This window comes from Hippocampus zosterae, chromosome 20, assembly GCF_025434085.1.
Source record: "Hippocampus zosterae strain Florida chromosome 20, ASM2543408v3, whole genome shotgun sequence".
NCBI lineage: Eukaryota > Metazoa > Chordata > Actinopteri > Syngnathiformes > Syngnathidae > Hippocampus > Hippocampus zosterae.
The window spans coordinates 10,089,019-10,111,638 of record NC_067470.1 but is presented as its reverse complement, the minus strand read 5'-3'; the positions used below and the strand labels follow the sequence as shown (position 1 = coordinate 10,111,638).

The 22,620-nt window shown below is 43.8% G+C and overlaps 1 protein-coding gene across 2 annotated transcripts in view; it reads left to right on the top strand.

Moving 5' to 3' along the window:
• The window catches only part of LOC127592969 (plexin domain-containing protein 2-like), a 58,117-nt gene that overhangs the window by 12,190 nt on the left and 23,307 nt on the right, over positions 1 to 22,620 (top strand). For both annotated transcript variants that reach the window (XR_007960272.1, XM_052054110.1), the window contains exons 2-4: positions 15,573 to 15,829; positions 20,808 to 20,954; positions 22,157 to 22,226. Coding sequence is in view for 1 of the 2 variants with exons in the window: in XM_052054110.1 (XP_051910070.1) it covers positions 15,573 to 15,829; positions 20,808 to 20,954; positions 22,157 to 22,226 (474 nt within the window). In the remaining variant the exon portion in view is untranslated. The remainder of the gene's footprint in view (positions 1 to 15,572; positions 15,830 to 20,807; positions 20,955 to 22,156; positions 22,227 to 22,620) is intronic.

The window sequence follows — 22,620 nt, the reverse complement described above, 5'->3', positions numbered from 1 at the left end:
CAGCCTTTACCATGTGGAGTTTGGATGTTCTCCCTGTACCTGCGTGGGGTTTTCTCCAGGTATTCTGGTTTCCTCCCACATTCCAAAAACATGCATGGTAGGTTAACTGAACACTCTAAATTGTCCCGAGGTATAATTGTGAGTGCGTATGGTTATGCGTCTCTGTGTGCCCTGTGATTGGCTGGCAACCAGTTCGGGATGTCCCCCACCTGCTGGAATAGGCTCCAGCACGCCCCGCAACCCTTGTGAGGATAAAGCGGATCAGAAAATGGATGAATGGAGTTTGATATTGGTGCATATACCCTTCAAAGGCATAGGGCGCAACCTTCTCGCTTCTGTTGAAAAATGTCACTGTACATTAACTTGGACTGCCTTTTATATCCACTATTTGAGCTTTTAGAAAATGAAACGCTTGCTTGGAGATTGGCTTTTCGTTTCAGCAGCCATTGTCCGCTGACTAATTTCTGGCCCGCTGCGAAAGAACGGAATGAGAGGAATGAGGGATGGGAATACCATTTGGGACTTCACATCTGTCCTGAAAACAAAAACAGGTCGGGCCTTGTCCAAAAGACAATGCACAAAAGGGGATCGTGGTGAGTGAGTGACTGCCCGGTGAAAACAGATGGAATTTTCGACAACAACAAAATCCGCCAACTTGCAAATGAGATTATAGCCATTCATCCCATAAGGAACTTGAACACACATTACATCCACACAGAGCCTATACATACATTTTGAAGATCTTGACTACTTCTTCTTTTCCTTTCGGCTTTTCCCTTCAGGGGTCGCCACATCGAATCACTTGCCTCCATCTAACCGTGTTTTGTGCATCCTCTTCTTTCACACCAGCTACCTTCATGTCCTCTTTCACTACATCCATAAACCGCCTTTTTGACAATTTCTAATTGAAACAAATTGGCACGTGTTTTTTTTACCGTTGTTTTAAGCACACATCATACACAGCTCGCTTTTTTTGACCGCAGCTCAATCAGCTGGATCTCGCTGATTACTTGTCCCAGATGCGAGCGGATTGTCAAAGTACAAAGTGAAAATCTTCAGTCGCAAAAATGGGAACATGGCTTCTTCCTCCTTACAGAATCTTTCTGGGTCTCGCTAACTCTTGTCATCCACTTTTAATACTCAGCTGAAGTAACATCACACATCTGCACATCTTTTATCGGATGCGAGTTTTTAAAGGTCAAACTTAATCGTCAAGCTGTGTGGAGATAGTTATTGCGCATAAATCTGCTCTCCGGGCAACAATCAACTTCTATCACGTGTCAGCCATGTCTTGTAAATTACTGGAAAAATGATGGCATGCGTGTTTATTCCTTCTCATCTTCTTACCTTGATGGCAATTTTGGAGTTTTGTTCTTCTAGGTGTTTTTTTTTTCTTTTCTTGAGCTTTAGATTGTATCAATCACCTCTGCCGTTGATTGTAAAAATTGAATAGTCCAGATGTTGTTTTTGAAACCTAGCTACTGTATTTCTTATTCGACTACTAGTCTTTATTCCCCTTTGTATTTTTTCCGACATTCTTGATGCCTCTTGGTACTGTACTGTTTTCCCACATGTCAGTCCTGGTCCTACAAAGGCGATTATCGATGGAGATATCTTTGTGGGTGGTGGCACTACCTTTGCAGACAGCGAAATGACCATTTTGAGCTCATCACGTGTAGGGTCTGTTATCTTTTAAAAAACAGTTAATGTTATAAACCTGTTTGTACCCTGCTTTAGACCGCAGACCTGCTTCAATAACATCAAGACCTAAACAGTGCCCACCTTTTTCACCCCTCAGTGGCATCTTCACACAAAGATACTTCGACATCATTTGGAATAATAGCCTCATTCTTCTTGTTCGGACTGTCATCTTTGAGGTATTTTTTTCTTGCAAATGGGTCAGTATCTGGTGACTGACAAGTACTGAATCGCAGTGAATTATTTGGCTGACATCTAAGTGTGTCTGCCAGTTACCTTGCGGGGATGAAGTGTAACAACACCGAACAGTCTGGCGCCTGCGTGTGTGTCTCTGTCCCTAAATCAAGTCCATCATCATGTTTATCAGCTTTGATTTATGATAGCCAACGTAAGGTTGTCGCTCAGATCGAGAGCGAAATATCTTTAGTGCGTTGGAGCGATTTGGCTGGTCAAGGGCATCTGGTTCAGTGACAAGATAGAGGAGCCGGACATGTTGGGGCAGGTTTGTATGTGGAGCCCTGGCAGACGGCATCGTAAAAAAAAAGAAAAAGAAAAAAAGGGCAGAGATTGATGAGAGGGAACGACAAAGGAGCATGCGACTCAAGTGTCTTCACAGACTCCACCAAAGGAGCCGGCCAGGGGGTGTTATTTAACGCTGTTTTTCTGCTGCCTCTCTCACTGGGTGCGGCAGAGACAAGTCTCTGCGAAACATACGATGACTTGTCTCGCATCGATTCCTGGTAACGATGATGTCAAACTCGTTTTATTTTTATTGCGCGCCGCAATCGATGTTGCGGTTGCAGCCACAGTCGATTATAATCAGTTTTTGCCAACAAACTGATCGGTATCTTTCAACAGTCAAGAACAAGTCCAGTAGCCCTGATGCAATCTTTCAGTTTCCCATGATGTGAATGATTTTACCTACCAAACGGGACTTAGACCTTTCACACAGACCTGCAAAGGGAACGTGGGGGGTGCGGGGGGGTTATTAGTGAGTCGTATTTTTCATGCACTTTGTATTTGCAGTGTATCTTATTTTGAAGGCACGTTTTAAACGTTACCATCACAACCAGAGACCATTAATCGGAAAATCAGTTAGAGAAGGAGACTGCACCACAAACTTGAGCAAGACTGGTCTTGTTCGGTCGTCTGCTTGCCAGACACTAAACGGACAGTTTTGCGCGCTTTATGTTGTGGGTTTATGTTGGTTTATTTTGATGAAGAATGCGTTACTACATTTGCGGCAAGAAGAAAACCTTTTATTATTTTCCTTTATAGTTTTTATTGCTGTCTGTGAAGTATTTGCTCTGAAAACATCCCTCTCAGTCTGAATTGTGCCACATCTTTCCTTCGGCTGTCGTTCGTCTCCGGGGCCCCTGAATTTGATCAATGGAAGCCCGGAGAGGAAGAACTTGGAGGAGGCCCATGGGTGGTAGTGGCAGGCTGCCCGGAGGCATGACGGCGACATGGCGAGGGACGCAACGAAAGTCCCCAAAACACTATGCTGAGACCAGAAAAGTGAGTTCAGGCTTAGGGACTTTGGACGGAAAATCTGTTGAGAGCTGATGTCGAGAGGTAGCTCGAGGAGAAGCCAGAAACCCAGACAAGACACTGTGCAATCAAAGCTGGTTTCTTTGATTCTTTGGTCGGAAACAGGAAAGCCTCAGCCGCACGTGAGTATGAATCTTTAACAGGCTGATTAAGGGGATCTTGTTGACTCCGAGCCAACGCAAAGGCAGTCTTAGTCTTCAGCCTTTCATCACCTCCCCCCTGGGAAAATTGGTCCTGTTTGGAAGTGGGGGGCTGAGACTGCCAACCGGCATCAGTCCGCCGATGCCAATGTCAACAAAGCTCGCTCCTCTTTCCCTCCTTCATCATCACCGGCAGAGGGATCAGCTAACACTTGTATGCGCTGACAATCCTCTGCGCTAACACTTGTCTGTGCTGACTGTCGGCAGAATATGAGGGTGATAAACGACAAAGGCAAGTCGGGTTTTTGAGAACAAGCTCATTTGGATTCCAACCTGCTGTCTCTTCAGTTGTTTGTCAGCGGGCTCCTCAGCTGTTACGTTGCATTAAAAGACTCTAAATGGCCATTTTCAGGCCCCATCAGGCAGTTCTGTGTCCTTGTCATTAGATCATGATGCATACAGTGGTAACTCTACTTACGAACGTCTCTTCATATGAAATTTTCAAGTTACGAAACGCCTCAACAGGAAAATATTGCCTCTAGTTACGGAATACATTTCAAGATAGGAAAGGTAAAAATACGGTATGGGCTGCTAGACTCAGCTCAGAGTTTCCTGAACGCAACCTACTGACGGCTGCTCTGTTGGCTGTTAGCGATCATCATCCTGGCATCCCATTGGCTAAGAGGGACCTCTATTGTATGTGTCTGTGTGTAGCTGGAGAGATATGGCTCGATGCAGCGTCCTCATCATTCGCCCCATCGTTACGATAGTTTTACGTAAATGTGAATCACCCAGAGAAAGTATTCACCAGTAGGGCGATTGATTGCTGACTATGCTGATGTTTGACTTGGACGTTTTCAAAGGATTGTTAAAAGCCGACAAAAGCAAACGTTCTTGGATCAGTTCTTGACAAAACGGCAGGCAAAAAACACTCGTGAGAGAGAACATGAATTAAAGAGGGCAAAAAAATGATTTGGACGCAGTTAAAAGTTAAATGACCATTTTAATTCTTATTCTTTAGTTTTTTACAGTATGCATTTATTGTGCAATAATCTAAGTGTAACATGTATTTGTTACATATATTGATGCATTTTTATGCTTTAGAAAACATTTATGTCTGAATTTTGGGAGGTCTTGGAACGGATTAGGGCATCTAAATGGAAAACGTGTCGCCGCTGACAAAATTTTCTAGTTGAGAAATTTTTCCAGAACCAATTAATTTCATAAGTAGATGTCCCACTGTATTTGCAAAAAGAATAGTCCACCTGGCAGCACACAGTGGGGGGAGCAGCGATGACATATACGCCGTGACCCCCTCGGAAAGTTGCTGGACCCATTGAGTGCGTTCCGCTCGACTTAACCACACACTGCAGCTTGGACATGGTTGGTAGGCTGGAGAGCTAAGAGGCTTCACGCTGCTGATGGATAAGCCCCCCCACTCCAGCCCCCTCACCTGTGCCTGAAAAGATGCAGTTCATACACTGTCTCATCAATCAATCAATAACCGTTGGACAAGAACAAGTTTGTCCGCACTCTGGGGAGCAGGCACGTTTGGAGTCTCTGGAAGACCAGTCGATTCCTATTAGCGGGACAATGTTAAAGTGATCGATCGGATAAAAGCAAGTCTTGATTTTGCCACCAGACTGTGAAACGATGTTCCCCAACAGAAGTAAACATACGGTTGCTGTGTAGTGGTTTGAGTTTGTTTTTCTGGAGCAGTTTACAACTACACCATAACCGTTATTAGACGTGCAGCGCTGTGGCCAAGTGGTTAGCCCATCTTTGAGTCGTGTATTTTTATCTCCGCTCCGGTCTTCCTGTGCAGAGTTCACTTACTGTCCCCATGCTCGTGTTGATTTTCCCTGGGACCTATTACGTTCCAATTAGAGTTCCTGACGACTCTAGATCAGGGGTGCCCAATACGTCGATCGCGATCGGCCAGTAGCTCGCAGACTGGTCCCAAGTCATTCGCGAGAGGTCCAGAGGGGGAAAATAAACCCCACCCAAAACATTTGTGTCTTTGTGCGTGTTATTAATATGATATATTTGTGTGTTAGTGCACACTGCACTCGTAGCATCTTATCAGTTTCACTTTCACAAAAGTATTTATAAAATATAATTAAAAAGCAGTTCACCTTTAATCTACGCTGGCACGTGAACTGTATCACCGGAACTTGCTAGCGGTCATCAGTGTGGAAGTGTGGCATGCGATCAGAGCTGCTGCGCTACATCTTTTATTGTTATTAGTTTTCTCATTCAGAGTTTGTTTTATGTATAGTTCACCGTGGGCACTGGCAAAGAATAGGGATCTGGAGTGCCGTGAGAAGCATTTTTAAACGATACAGAGCTACGATCGTTGACACGCGACAAAAGGTCGGCAGTGATTTCCTTTTCACAAACCCACAAACTCTTGTGTCTACTTTATCTTTCCGTTTTGTTCATCATGGAAGGTGTGTGTAAGTGTGTGCGTAAGCCAAGTTTGAAAGCAAACAAGAAGCTGTAGCGTCCATTGATTAAAAAAAGAGATTGGCTCACATCTCCTATCCCATGTAAATCCGCTTCAATTCCAAGCGGCAACTCCCAGTTCCACATAAGCATCTGCGCTCTGCGCTGATGCTCCTTTCTCCTCATCATCGGCTCCACAAACCATAATAACAAATTACAAATATATATAAATCTAGCTCCCCTTTGCTAGCCATCACCCGATATGTATGTACATTTAACATTTTCAAATGTTCCAATTTATGAAAGAATCTTACACAGTAGCTTTCAGTATGAAATATCCACAAAGACAAAATGTTCATCGTCCTTTAGTCACAAATCACTCACATAAGGCATAGTTGAGTGACAAATTCAAGGAAATTTGAGTTTTATCGTCAATCCTTTTCTCACGACTGGACTCTCATTATCTGCAGTAGTTGGTTCACCAAGACAAAATAGCGGCAATCCGATGATTGATGTTGAGTATCCGCAAGGGTCATAGTGCAGGCTTTTGTACTGTATCTCCACAAGACACATCCTCCAGACCATTTCCAATTTTCAGCTCTGTCGAGCAAGGCTCGAGGCAGACTGTGGGAAGGGTGAATGCACAGATGTGCGGCTGTGTGTGTGTGTGTTCGTGTGTGTGTGTTTGTGTGCTTTGATTTAAGTCTGACTGAGCTACAACCATCCCTGTCCTGTCCTAATGCCATTTTATAGCTCTGTTAGCCTGTGACCTTGGAGAACAGAGTAATATCGCCACCGGTTTGTGGACCCCAAAAAGGAATAATCTTTTATAGAACAAGCCTGGTGTCCGATGATGCATTGCTCTGGCACCGAATCGTATGGCTCAGAGTCGAACAATGGAACTGAGCCAACAGTAACGCTTTCACGGTCCTGCAGTTAATCACTCAATCTTTTGAAATAAGAGAAAGACGATGTGCCTGACTGGACTCCGAAATTCATAAAAGCACCAAGGACACCAATACTTCCTCCTTTTTGCCCTTTTGTTTGGTGTCTGTCCCGCAAACATTTTCAGCTTGCTGCACTGACCAAGTGGCTAACCACCAATTACACGAAGAACGCCGCAGTGGTGACAGCGGACTCCTTGTCTGGCCCGCCAAAGACCCGTGTTGCGGGTTTCTCTCACCCACGTGCCTATTGCACTTTGTATCCAGCATACTGATTTGTTTCAGTGAACTGCTTGATATTGTCATAAATCATGAAGCTGACAAAAAATAAATCCTATGTGATTTATAAAAAAACTTCACGCCTGGAATAGATTTGTCAAGCAAGAACGCAGATCTTTTTTTTTCCTGGTCACGATTTGAGGTCACAAGAATATTTCCATTTTACCCCGTTCATGTTTTTCCTTCTACGATGCCCTAATATGCAGCCAAAGCCATGTTTAATATGAAAGTAGTAATATCAGACAAAAACGTGATACGTCCCGACTATTTTAAAACCTTTGCATGTCGGGGAGGAGCTCAGTTTAGCCCAGGTTGTAAGCATAAATTATGGAGAGTTTGCTCTGCGTTGTTCTTTGAACAGAAATCATCTGTAAGCCATATTCATTAATGGTTCTGTTGGAAAATACATGACATTGAAATGACGTCAAATTGTTTTGGATTTCGTAATTTGTGGTATATTTCCAATTTACAGAGTTTACAGGTTAATGATAGAGTATGGAACCGTAATGCGGCATCCCCATTATTTCTAAATGAGGCGCTTCTTTTGCTAAACCCTCTTTAACCGTCATGACTGAAGCCAAAGTCATACTTAGAAATCAATGGACCGGAGTTTTATAGCAGTGCTGTTCTCCAAATGTATGCGCCAATACCCATTGAAATTGTTGCCCTTTAAGCTATAAAAAAAATAAAAAGGCTACAATTGTTGAACATGAGACGCTTTTGTTCAGTCACACAATAGATTCTGCTATTTTACCAATAAATCTGATACACTGTGTCAAGTGTTCGTCTTTGCAGTAGGGCATATTTGAGCAAGATACTTTGAAGGCATTCTTTTTTAAATTGGATGTGCCCTAGGAAGTGTAATTAACATTTTCCAAGCTAATGAATGTTCCTCTATTTCCTTGCGCATTTTCTCCGATGCGGTTGATGTTATGCCAGAGGGAGCACGGCGGTATTTCATCAAAAGGTCAGATTATTATGTTGTTTATGATCCCGAATGCGTCAGGTGTTACTGTCAGGTTCTGAAATGAACCGAGTCTTGTTTTGGATTCCAGAAATGCAGGCTGAGACAAATCGCGATAACAAAAATATTTGTTACAGAAAAGCACACCGACAGATTACAAACTGAAATAGCTGCTCACAAGGAGCTAGGAAAAAAAACAATGCACAAGAGGTACAAAGGTACAAGAGAATACTAAGAATATACAAAGGAAATACTGCGGTACTTCTACTTATGAAATTAATTGGTTCTGGAAGAAATTTCTTGACTACAACATTTTGTAAGTGGAGACGCATTTTCCATGTAAATGCCATAATCCGTTCCAAACCACCCAAAATTCAGACATAAATGTTTTCTAAAGCATAAAAATGCATCAAATTATGTAACAAATACATGTTACAATTAGATTATTGCACAATCAATGAGAGTTGTGCATAATGTAAAAACAAAGAATAAAGAATAAAAATAATGGTCATTGTCCAAAAATGGTCCAAATCTGAAACCATGGTCCTCAGTCGGAAAAGGGTGGAGTGCCCACTCCGGGTCGGGGAGGAGATCTTACCCCAAGTGGAGGAGTTCAAGTATCTTGGGGTCTTGTTCACGAGTGGGGGTAGGAGGGAGCGGGAGATCGACAGGCGGATCGGTGCAGCGTCTGCTGTGATGCGGACGTTGTATCGGTCTGTCGTGGTGAAGAAGGAGCTGAGCCAAAAGGCGAAGCTCTCAATTTACCGGTCGATCTACGTCCCAACCCTCACCTATGGTCACGAGCTATGGGTCGTGACCGAAAGAACGAGATCCCGGATACAAGCGGCTGAAATGACTTTTCTCCGCAGGGTGTCCGGGCTCTCCCTTAGAGATAAGGTGAGAAGCTCAGTCATCCGGGAGGGGCTCAGAGTCGAGCCGCTTCTCCTCCACATCGAGAGGAGCCAGATGAGGTGGCTTGGGCATCTGATTCGGATGCCTCCTGAGCGCCTCCCCGGTGAGGTGTTCCGGTCATGTCCCACCGGGAGAAGACCCAGAGGAAGACCCAGGACACGCTGGAGAGACTATGTCACCCAGCTGGCCTGGGAACGACTCGGGATCCCCCGGGGAGAGCTGGAAGAAGTAGCTAGGGAGAGGGAAGTCTGGGCTTCCCTGCTAAAGCTGTTGCCCCCGCGACCCGGCCCCGGATAAGCGGTAGATGATGGATGGATGGATGGAATAATGGTCATTTAACTTTTCACTGGGTCCTCATTGTTTTTAGCCCTTTTGCATTCATGTTCTCTCTCAGAAGTGGTTTTTGCCTGTTATTTGTTGAAAACTGATCCAAGGACGTTTGCTTTTGTCGGCTTTTGACAATCCTTCGAAAATGTCCAAGGCAAACACCAGCATAGTGAGTGATTGCCCGATCTGTGAAGTCTTTTTCTGGACGATTCACATTTACGTAAAGCCTCATGGCTCGAGGGGTGAATGACGAGGACGCTGCATAGAAACAGAGCTATCTATGTACACATGTAGACGCATTCGGTAGAGGTCCCTCTTAGCCAATGGGATGCCAGGATGAGGCTCGGTAATATCCGATGGCAGAGCAGCTATAAGTATGTTGCGTTCAGGAAACTCGTAACTACGAATAGCAGCCCATGCTGCATTTTTACCTTTTTGTATCTTCAAATTTCTTTGGTAACAAGAGGCGATATTTTCCTGTTGAGATGTTTCATAACCTGAAAATTTCGTATGAAGAGACGTTCAGAAGTGGAGGTACCACTGTATCACAAGTCCAATAATTAAGATTGCTAAAAAGAAATAAGGAAAATACTGACAAAGTTCTATGATAAAATGAGAGCGACTATGAAAGCTATCCATAGGACGAGAATGCAACACTCGAAGCACAACAGCGAGCAAGGTCAATAATCCGACAAGAGGCAGCTTGGCAGTCCTTAAATACTTGGCAGGCTTGATTGGTAAACGCGGAACAGGTGCGTCTGATGGACAGAAACTCCCTCCACTCCAACTGGGGCCTAAAACAAGAACAGACAGACATGACAGTTACAGTCAGAATTATTGTTTTCTGATCATTTGTAACTCTGCGTTCATGGGTCATTTTTTAATTTTATTTTGACTGAACTTTTTCTTTCGTCCAATAGTAGGCAGAGTTGACCGCTTCCAAATTTTAAATAAAAGGAACCCCCCCCCCCCCCCCCCCCTGCTGTTTACATGCCGTTCTCGTCTCCAATACCGTTTTGGTGGTAGCCATTGCACAGTAAGTCATTTTTACACTGCCATATCCACCACAAGTGTGTTCTCCTGTGGGAGAGAGCAATTTTTTTTTTATCTGCAGATACAATCTGAAGCCCTGAGGAGGTCTGTGGCGGAGTGTTTTGACTGGGACAAAACGTGACTAATCATCCTTGAAAGCAGAAACGATAGGGTAGAGACCACCATGAATTTAAAGTGCCTGTGCGTTCAGTGAGTAAAGTGTGTGGGGGGGGGGGGTGTTATTTGTTAGGATCTCGTTGATGCTAAGAAACATCCAACGGAATCATTCTTAAATAGTTTTCTTTGTGACAAGAAAGTGGTCCTGTTCCATTTGACTTGTGAAAATTTCTTAGTTTTTTTCAATCTCTGGGCGCAGAGTACCAAACTTTACCCGCCGTCTGGATGGATTCAGTGTTTTGTCATGCTGTAATTGCTTTGAGTGCTCCCATCGCCTGCATGGCTGCTGTTGATGTGCAGTCATTTTGGGGCTTTGTGCAGGTGCCACCTCACTCCTCACCTGCTCTTTAACTTTCTCTTTATGCGCTAATGATAGAGTAGCCTTTCATGCCTGCCAGTGAGTTATAAAAGCAAGCTGCGGCATGTTCCTGATAAAAGCCGAGTTTTGTGACATTTGTCCATCAAGCGGTGTCACCGCTCACTTCACGAATGCACTTAAAAGCTCACCGATGACTTGAAATACAAGCAGAGTGATCATGTACCGATGTATTTTAGTATGATGCAGATGTGCGCAGTTTCCACGCAAAACTCTTTCGGCAAGAGACAAGAAGTGCCTCACATTCTCGCCACACATCAGGCATGTAATTAAGATACCTGGGAATGGTTTTGAATTGATGGAGGGCGTGGAGGTGGGGGTTGCAGCTCCCATCCAAACCCTGAACAGGATAAGTAAGTGGTATCGAAAATGGGAAAGGTCAAGGACTTAAGTCGTCGTTAGCATTTTGTCATCAATTTTAGGACTTGCCAGACGAAAACTGCAGACTTTGATTTGGTATTTGTGAGACTCCACTTGAAGTGATGGTTGCCGGGCACATTACCGTATTATCCACACTATATGGCGCACCTAAAATCATTCAATTTTCTCCATAGTCGACGGTGCACCTTATAAGCCGATGCGTCCATTATATGGATCAGTGTTCTGATCTCTTGGACGGATTTTTAAAATATTTTTTATGTATTGTAAAGGGCGGCCCGGTAGTCCAGTGGTTAGCACGTCGGCTTCACAGTGCAGAGGTACCGGGTTCGATTCCAGCTCCGGCCTCCCTGTGTGGAGTTTGCATGTTCTCCCCTGCGTGGGTTTTCTCCGGGTGCTCCGGTTTCCTCCCACATTCCAAAAATATGCATGGCAGGCTGATTGAACACTCTAAATTTTCCCTAGGTGTGAGTGTGAGTGTGAATGGTCTTTCGTCTCTGTGTGCCCTGCGATTGGCTGGCAACCGATTCAGGGTGTCCCCCGCCTACTGCCCGGAGACAGCTGGGATAGGCTCCAGCACCCCCCGCGACCCTAGTGAGGATCAAGCGGTTAGGAAGATGAATGAATGAATGAATGTATTGTAAAGTGCTTTGTTACAGCTGCAGTGGTTCTGAAAGCTCTATATAAATGAAGCTGTGTTGCATTGTATTGTATTCCTTTAATGTAGCTCCATCTAGTGGATGCATAACGCAACCGCAGCCATTACTGTCACTAATTTTATGCGGCCTATATATGAAAACATTTTTTTTAAAGGCCATTCATTGAAGGTGCGCCTTATACTCCGAAGTGCCTTGTAGCACGGAAAATACGGTAATTTAAAGGAAGCATCCCCAATAACTGATCAAACATTGGATAAGATTAGTATTGCTTATGCGTTTAATTGAGATGACAAAGTAAAAGGCAATATTGTCACACCTTTTAAAACCATTATAAAAAATGTTTTATGAACGTGTTAGTCGAGCTAATCAATGGGACTGCAAAAAATGTGCAAATATTTGTTGCTGTGACAAAGAAAGATTGTTCTGTATTAGGTGACTTGTGAAAAAGAAATGACACTGCTAGTGGAGCTTGGACTGTTAGTTTACTGTCCTTCACAATAGCCCAAATCTGAACCATCACCCTTTTCGGGGACAGCGGCTACTACAGTGGACAGCTTCTCATGTTATCTGCTTACAGGGTTCCTGAAAGGGTTAGGATCTAAAACATTGTTCACAAAATGCGAGTCAAAATATTAAGTTAAAATGTTCTCCACAATATGAGTGCAATACTCACTTTTGTGATGTCTATAGGCCTTCCTCCCACCTCTGGAAAATGGACGGGTAGAATTTCATCTCATATTCAGTGGAAAAGAGGCTGAAGCAACGCTTACATCAGCCTCATTTGTATTTTGTTGCTGAGAAAAGCTCTTTTCTCTTTGGATACAACACGGCAGCAGCTTATATCTTGTGTGACTGTGACAGTGAGTCAAGTGGGTCGAGAATAAAAAAAGGGGGGGGGGCTGGGCAAGACCTCCATTCTGTAGCTTTATGACCTGCTAAATGTACTTGAAAAGTTTTAAGTGGAACAAAATTACGGTGAGCCGCCACGTTGTGTGAATCAGTCGCGTTGACTCTCGAAGGTCTGGCCTACAAGGCCGACAAAATATGGCAAGGCCCTGGAAGGAGACGTGAGAAGGGCAAAGATTTGCTTTCACGCTCGGGCCGAGTAACAGTCCCACGTTGAGTCGACACTTGATCCCCTCCGGGGGCGGGGATTCATTTTAGGTGTCCCTCTGTAGTGTTACAGGCATGACAAATGACAGGCTGTGTTACTGTATAATAGACAGTGTGAACAAATCACAGAGAAGAGAAAGACAGGTTCCTTTTTTTTTTTTGTCAATGGTGATTTGCTGGGAAAAATTTGGGAAAATCAAAGACTTTCGGTGTATTTTTCAGCGCAGTGATATCTCCCCTTATGAACATACAAAATTTTCAAGTTCCGAAACGCCTCAACAGGAAAATATCGCTCCAAAGATAAGATAAGATACGAAAGGTAAAAATACAGTATGGCCCACTAATTGCAGCTGGGAATTTCCTGAATGCAACATACTTCTTGCTGCTCTGCCATTGGCTAAACCGAGCATTATCCTGGCATCCTATTGGCTAAGAGGGACTTCTATGTCTTCTGTGTCTATGTGTTGATGCAGCGTCCTCGTCATTCGCCCCTCGGGTCATGATGTGCTCCGTTAGTTTTACGTAAAATCGAATCACCCAGAAAAAGTGTTTACAAGTCGGGCGATCGCTCACTATACTGATGTTTGCCTTGGACATTTTCAAAGGATTGTTAAAAGCCAACAAAAGCAAACGTCCTTGGATCAGTTCTTTACAAAACACCAGGCAAAAATCGCTTCTGAGAGAGAACATGAACTAAAGAGGACAAAAAAACGATGCGGACGCAGTTCAAAGTTAAATGACCATCATTTTTATTCTTTATTCTGTATTTTGTTTTTTACATTATGTACAACTCTCATTTATTGTGCAATAATCTAATTGTAACAATTATTTGTTACATATTTTGATGCATTGCTATGCTTCATAAAACATTTATGTCTAAAATTTGGGGTGGGGGGGGGTTCAGAACGACTTAGGGCATTTACATGGAAAAATTTCTAGTTAAGAAATTTCTTCCAGAACCAATTAATTTCATAAGTAGAGTTACCACTATATTTCCTTTGTGTATTCTCTGTGTTCTCTTGTACCTTTGTACCTCTTGTGCATTGTTTTTTATTTTTTTATTTTCCTGGCTGCTTGTGAGCAGCGATTTCAGTTTGTCATCTGTTGGTGTGCTTCCATGATGCACAACTCTCATTTATTGCGCAATAATCTAATGTTAATAAACATGTATTTGTTCCATATTTTGATGCATTTTTATGCTTTAGGAAACATTTATGTCCGATTTTTTTTTGGGGGGGGGGGGAGATGCTTGGAACGAATTAGGGCATTTACATGGAAAACGCGTCTCTACTTCCAAAATTTTCCACTTCAGAAATTTCTTCCCGAACCAATTAATTTCACAAGTAGAGTTACCACTGTACCACTTTAGAGGAGTTATTTAATTAAACATTAATGGTATGGTGTTAGAATTTTTATTGTGCATCGATTAGCAGGCAGAACGAAATATTATGCGGCGGATGACACTTTCACTAAGTTATCACCTTTGGCTGGGTTTTAACATAAACAGCACTTTTGTGGTGTATGACATGCATGGAGACATATGGATGTTGTAATGCATTTGTCAAGCTTATTAAAGTCCCCGGGCTCGCTTCCAACGAGTGCTTTATCATTTTAGAATGTGGGAAAATTTGTAAATTAATGACGGTGCAACCGACCTTTCATTTCGTCATCTCGCCGAGATTGTTTTATCGTAATCTGTCTTTCGTTAAATGTGCCGGGATTTATGAAGTTTGTGGTCCTGGCTAAAGTTTGTTCATCCATCATCCGTGTCTTTACACCGATGTTCTCCAATCGTCTTCAAATTATACGCATCATCTCCAGTGGCTCATTGGTCTTACTGTGCTTCATTCTTATCATGAGAGTCACCATGCACTGCGCTGGTTCGCAAACTGACCTTGATGCTTGATGAGCCGTAAATTTTCAAAAACTCGGGAGATGCATATGGCGGCCATCGTGCCAGTAAAATAAATCCACTTGACCAATTACTCCTCGCTATCTTAGCTTTGGGCCAATTAAAAGCTGTGATTTGATTATCGAGTCTCACATAAATCTGACATCCTTGCTTGCACGCAACATTTCTAGCTCTATTGCATGCTTTTGTTTTTGATCTAACGTTGCATGGCGAGAAATATTTTGGACTTGGAACAACAAACCTCAGGGCAAAAGTTTCCAATGTGGATAAATCTCCGTTTATTTTTTATTTTTTGCAACACATGCTGTAAATGGGTCACCGTGTCTTTGGCAACGTTCAACACGGTTGATTCTGTGACTGCCTTTCACAGGGCTCTTTTCTCATCATGTGAAAAACAATGTGAAAATGATCCCGTTCATTCTCTTTCGGGGAGGGATTTTTATTTATTTGATTTTTTTCTGAAGTTATGCCTCAAGAGATCGGAAAAAATACTCAACCCCGACTGTGTTTTTGCAATGCCGCACTCAGTTAGCAATATGCTAGCAATGTAAGCAGTGCACGCCAGTGCAGATACGCTTTCTAAATTCCTGATAACCTCGATTTTAATTGATGGAATCAATTAATCTTACAAATATGAACTTCTAACTTTCTTGCCTCCTCCTCAGGGGTCTCTTACTCCTCCATGCAAGGTGGGCAAGTGGTGGATGAGGACATGATGGTGGACACGAAGACACACGCACACCGCTGGAGGAGATGGCTTCCAAACAGCCCGCGGAACATGGACAGTAACAGGGCCAGTCCGGAGCAGGAGCAGGAACACGAGGAGGATGAGGAGGCGGTGGCTGCGCAGGAGGAATCGGAAACCGAGCGCTTCCCGGGCCTGATTTCAGCCGAGGACGCCGGCAACAGCTCACAAATTGAGGTAGATATACACATGTATTTTATTTCATGTTATTCCTCTGAGGACCATTTTATCCATCCATCCATCCATTTTCCGAACCGCTTGATCCTCACTAGGGTCGCGGGGGGTGCTGGAGCCTATCCCAGCCGTCTTCGGGCAGTAGGCGGGGGACACCCTGAATCGGTTGCCAGCCAATCGCAGGGCACACAGAGACAAACAACCATCCACGCCCACACTCACACCTCGGGACAATTTAGAGCGTCCAATCAGCCTGCCATGCATGTTTTTGGAATGTGGGACGAAACCGGAGCACCCGGAGAAAACCCACGCAGGCCCGGGGAGAACATGCAAACTCCACACAGAGAGGCCAGAGCTGGAATCGAACCCGGTACCTCTGCACTGTGAAGCCGACGTGCTAACCACTTGACTACCGGGCCGCCCGGACCATTTTATATTTATGAAAATATTATATTATTAATATTGTCATTTATTTCTGGTGAACAAAATAATTCGGACCTCGGAAAACTTCTGCGGCGCGTTTCCGATTTTAGACACCACTAGACGAAAAGAACATCTTAGGAAAAGTGTTTCTCTGGATTTTAACGATCGTTCTCTTGTCGAGCATCTTCCATTAAAATCCACACTGCCTGACGCGGAGTTCATTTATCGAAAATAAATCCATAAAGTCCACGAGAAAAGTACTCAGCCGTCGCAGGAGGAGCTATGGCAATTAGATGTTTGTAAAGGAAGTGCTTGGATTAATATCGAATACCGAATCAAGATTACGGGGCCTCATTTGTTCGCCCACGTTTATGCAGGCGGTGGGTTTCAAAATTAGAACCAGAAGGCAAGACAGGAAATTAGCCAAATGAGGCACAAGAAGTCGGTGAAACTACCGGTGAAAAATAGTCGGGTCTCTTTTCTAGGACAGTGTAAATTAAAGATACCGGGGCCAAGTACTCCACGGGCTGCGCACGGCACCAACACGTTCTGCCGTAATGACGACGGCCTCCCTCGGAGGGGGGTCAGGCAGCTCATTATACATGTGTTTTTTTTTTTCTTTCTTTCTTTCCTCTCAGCGGCTTCTAATGGGTTCACAAGACCATGTCTCTCACGAGGGAGGGAGACGGAGCTTTGATCATCAGCTGTAAACGTCCAAACGCATCCCCATACACACACACACACACACACACACACACACATGGAAACACAAATCATTTAAACACACAGTGATACATAGACACGGTATGGTGTATGAAGCGCTGCCCCCACAAGCGAAAATGCTATTATTGTCTCAACGGGTTTGCGTGCACTCACCCTCTAGGTCCGGCCAGCTGTTTGGCAGACGCTTGCGTGAGACAACACGTGACGCAGAGTTAAAGTTTGTTTGGGCCTGCTGAATGGCTTGTTAACAATCACTTACTCCACTTTTCCCTTGTATCACCTTTATGGCCACTTTACACCACTGAAGAAATCACTCCATCTTTTTTATGGACTCTATGCTGCGGTGGGAGGTTGTATTTGGGTTAACCGGTGCCACCCAGCCAGCTTTGGATCCCTCTCACCTGGAAGTGCGGGTTTATAACAGTGTCGGCGCTGTGACAGCAGACACCGTGGCGCCGGTGAATCACTCACTCTCCAGGTCATTAAGCCCAATTGAGACCGTTGGCCAAGATGGCATTGAGCAAGAGGAAGGAATTGTGAGCAACAGTCAACGAGATTTAATTGGAGTTAAGTCTGTGTTCAGACGTGCTTTTAGTCAAAGTAGGATGCATACATAAGGATTTAACATCTGATCTGTGTTTCAAATTTGAAAGAGCCCAAAATTCGGGAAACTGAATTCTGTGTTGACTACACACAGTAGGATTTGTTCTCGTAGACGTTTATGCTCAGTGATGCCCGATGATTTTGCAAGCAGATTAGGGAAGGGGAAAAAAAATCATTCAACACACACCACGTTGCAAGATAATCATTCAGGATCATCTATCATCATCTGATAATCGCGCCATTGCTGACTTGAATAGAAAGAGGGAAAAAAGGTGCAAATTCAGACAGATTATCAGATCAACTTGATTTCATATTCTTTCCTCCAAAGACCTTCTCAGTACATTCTGTTTTCTTTGCTTCCCAAATAGTTTACTGATAAAGGACAATGGTAGCTCTGCTTACAAAATTAATTGGTTCTGGAAGAAATTTCTTAACTGGAGAATTTTGTAAGTAGAGACGCGTTTTCCATGTAAATGCCCTAATCCGTTCCAAGGTCCCCAAAATTCAGACCTAAATGTTTTGTAAAGCATAAAAGTGCATCAAAATATGTAACAAATACATTTTACAATTAGATTGTTGGGACAATAAATGAAAGTTGTCCGTGATATAAAAACAAAGAATAGAGTAAAGAATAAAAATGAGGGTCATTGAACTTTTAACTGCGTCCTCATCGTTTTTTGCCCTGTTTAGTCCATGTCAAGAACTGCTTTTGTCGGCTTTTAACAATCCTTCAAAAATGTCCAAGTGTCCAAACATCAGCATAGCCTTAGCCAATGGGATGCCAGGATAATGCTCTGGAGTAGCCAATGTCAGAGCTGTATTTTTTCTGAATATAAAAATTCAAAAGCATCACAATGAGTTGAATCGCAGTCAGTTCACGCTGGCTGGCCAACGTTTTTCAGCTTGATCATCTGCTTGCGTCCACAGCGAATGAGCCGATGCGGGGTGCTGACCTCGGACCTTGGCAAGCCGTTTGAAAAAGCCGCTCACAGCTGTCCGTCACAATTTGGGGGTCTGCTCTCCGAGCGCCATCAATGCACAAACCGAGCAGACGAGCGTAGCGCATGCCGCGGCCCACGCCCTGCTGGATGTTACATTCTACACCCTCCTCCTTTTCCAAATACTGCATCGTATGTCGACACCGCTTCGGAGAGCCCAGACAGATATATTCCTCCCCCTGCGCGCCTTCCCAAAGCACTCGCGTCTATTCTGCGGCCTCTTTTTCACACCCTGCTGCTCATATTTACACTACATTGGTCTGTCTTGAGGCTTTAACCAATGGCAGACGTGACGCTTTGCCAGGAAAAGCAAACTAGAGTATGTGGGGTCCGACCAGGGACCCTGATTGTGTGGCTCCTTCTAATGTGCGGTAATGGTAGGTGCGCTTTACAGCAGCGAGATTTCATGTCTGCGGTCACACGCACGGAGGGCCTTTTGAGTAGGGAATTCCCACAGCTCGGATTCCCAGTACTGTTCTTCGCTGAGGTTGCGCGCCCGTGCGCCACGGTTGGAAGTGTCCAACTCCAACTACTTTTGTTATTAATTCACCATTTTTTTTTCCCGGACTCAGTTCACCCCACCAAAACAACTGGAACAGGTTGTTTTGATAGCGTAAATTCAACTGCCTCTCTGACTCAACTTTATTTATATAGCGCGTTCACAACAACCGCAGCTGGAACAGAGCACTGTACACAAACTTCACAGAACAACAATAATCGAGTGAGAAATGACCAGACAAAATACATCGCTCACTTCACATCGGCATGTCACAATATGGCAGATGTACCCTGTCGTTGGTGGGTGGATCGATGTTCTGGAGTCTTTTATTCTTGGGGTCTACACATGACAAAAAAAAAACAATTTCCTGCAAAGGGACAAATCAAGCCGGTCTAAAAAGCCCCTTTAAAAGCAGGCTCACATTTCGAGATTGTCTCTCATCAGAGGAACATTAAAGCGGTGCTTGTTAAAAAAAGGACAGACTTTTATTGTTTCCTGCCCCAAAATTAGGAAGACGGTGCTTGTGTCATGGGGGCTTCCTGTTGCAATGCTCCTCTATACCTGCAGTCGTAAAATGCATCACAGCTGCACCTTTTTAGCTCCAAAATCTTGTGAAAAAGTTGCTGTTTCAGGGACTCCACTTTTAAATGGGAGGTTGTTTATCGGAACTCCGACAGTAATATTGGGACACATCACACAATGGCGACAAACTTTAATGAAAGCAAAAACTTAAGATAAGTGGGTGATTTATAGTCCCTTTTGGGGAATACATGACTCGCCTCCACATCATATTAGCATTGGAATACGAGACTGGAGATAAGAAATATCTCATTCCAAACGAGTGTTCCACTCTCAGTGATCTAATTTAAGCCAACACATCCAGGCGCCTTTCATCAGCGCTAAGGCGGACAAATCAAGTCAGAAGAAGAAAACTCCCACAGGCGCAGCCTGAATCAGCACTTTTTTTTTTTTTTTTGGAAGAGAGATGTTGTAAATGGGTTCAAGCATCCAGACGATAAGCACAGGTTATTTTGGGAGGAGGAGTATGGAGGTGACCTCGGGCCAGCCATGATTGTTGGTGGAAAGGCGCGGCTACTCAAAACAGCATTCTGGCCCCAAATACATTTGTAAATGTTGCGATGATTCTATGTACTGTATATCCAACACAATGCCTATTTTGGGCTATTGGAGGGGACGTTTCTGCATGACAGTTACCACATCATTGTGTTTCAGACTCTGGCTGTCGCTTGAAAGTGGCTGTGGATCTTCAGCCAGGCTAGCTGATCATGTCAAGGGAAATCCTCGTTGGGGGCGCAGTTTTGTAAATTAGCAACAGCGGAGCTGGAAATACGGAACTCACCCTTCACAGACAACAACAAAAAAAAATTGGTTGTTTCATTTCACCTTTGACCTTTGACGGGTGACCAGGCACCCCAGAGAAACCAGCAAATGTAAATAATCCATTGAAAAGTCCATCCTCCATATGTCTCGTTTAACTAGACAGACGGGCAAGATTAGATTGAGTATAATTTTAGATGACGTCATTGCGTGTCGGCGAATTACAGTCCGCCATCTGGCGCTCCTCCAACAGATGTTGGGATCTAAAAAACACGGAGTGCATCCCGATTAAAAAAAAAAAAGGCATGAAATTTGGATGCCACAATATTTTTTTTATTCAAATTGCAGAGTCGTTATCTTGTGTTGTTTCTACACCCACCCCCACACCCTCACGCAGGAGGACACAGACCACAACTACTACACATCCAAAATATACAGCCCGACGGATCCGACAAGCAAGGGCTTGTGGGTAAACATCGAGCAGATGGACAAGGAGAAAGTGAAGATTCACGGGATTCTGTCCAACACGCACAGACAAGCAGCGGTAAGTTGACCCAACGATGACCGAGTCACACTTTCATTCATTTTCCTACGCTTGCATGTTTGGTAGATAATGACATCAAAGTTTGGGTCCTGCACAGAAAAGCAAAACAGAAAAAAAAGCAATTTGAGATCATTTGGGCTTCGGGAGAAGTCTCAATTAGTCAATAAAGTCATAAACTATCGCTGGAAATAATAATCGCTTTCAGCCCTGCTTTGCATCTGTGGCCCGCGGTTAAACTTTGATTTACGTTTCCAAAATGAACGAAGTCGTCATTAATGCAATTTGGTGTTTGCGGTGGAATGCTAATATCCAATCCCCCTGGTAAAATATCGATGGAAACTCGAGTCGCTCACAAGCTGTCGTATGGACTCGACCAAAGGAGGAAAATTACAGTTCTGCGTTTGATCAGATTTCATCACAAAAGCAATTACTGTGCTCGCGGCAGGGCGTTCAAAATAAACTTGGACAATGAGCCCCACGCTGCTTCACCATATCATAAGACAAAGACGTTATTCTATGATCACATGTTGCAGCCTGTTTTGGGAAATGTCCGTTCGTCAAATTAACCCTTTCAGGGACAGCGGTTAAACGGACGAAAGGGTAAAAGCTAAAAAAAAAAAAAAAAAAACATGAAAGATTTCTGCATTTTGCATTCTACTCGTTTCCCTTCAACTGGTGACGGGTTGAGCCTCGCATTGGTACAAGGGCGTCTGTCTTTGAGCTGATTCTCTTCCCTAAAGCAAATTGGCTCTGACTTTGGCTTTTGTCCTTTGGAAAAAAAAAAAATTGAGAAGCACGTCTCGTCCAGACCGTGAGATGAAGTGAAACTATACGTGGCTCCAATTCGGCAACGGTTTTGCATTTCAAATGAACCCGAGTTTCACAGGCCGGCTTTACTGGTTGCATTTGGTGTATTTACAAGTGCCCCCTGGTGGCCAAGGCATGCACCGCAGAGGGAGATACACAATGTCTATTGAGTTTTGTATGAAATTTACTGTCAAACTCACCATAAAATGAAGAGAATTCAATGTGTATTAAAAGAAATGTCTCAAAAAATCTGTTTAGCCTTTTATGCTAATGAACAAAGCAGACATGTCATTATTGCTGTTTATTGGACAGACATTGCCTTCATCCGGATCCCGGCATCGTGAATATTTTGACCTAATTTAATTTTATGCCTATTTCTGCTTCTTTCTTCACAGAGAGTCAATCTGTCCTTTGATTTTCCTTTCTATGGACATTTTCTGCGTGAGATCACCGTGGCAACTGGAGGTAAGTCAACATAAGTCAGTAGTTCACGATTTAAATGTTGTTATTGGATATGCCGTCTACGCTCCCAGGGTGCGCGTAGACACATTTTACTGCGCTGTGGTTTGGCTGGGGAACGGTGTCGGGATTCATAAACTGCAGAGGCATTTCAAAAATGTACAGCGTCGTGTGTCTGTGATTGCCATGATTGATTTTTTTTTTCTTCTTTTTTTATAAGACTGTGGCTGCCGTGCAGCAACATCATACCACTGAAAAGGATCCAAACAGCAAAGGCGTATCTGACAGGTTGCAAAGTCAATCTCATCAGATATGGACCTCAAAAGGCTCCAAAATCATCACCTCCAAGTCATTGTTATGACACATGACCATTTGCAGTTCTCACCTCGGCGGCAAAGTC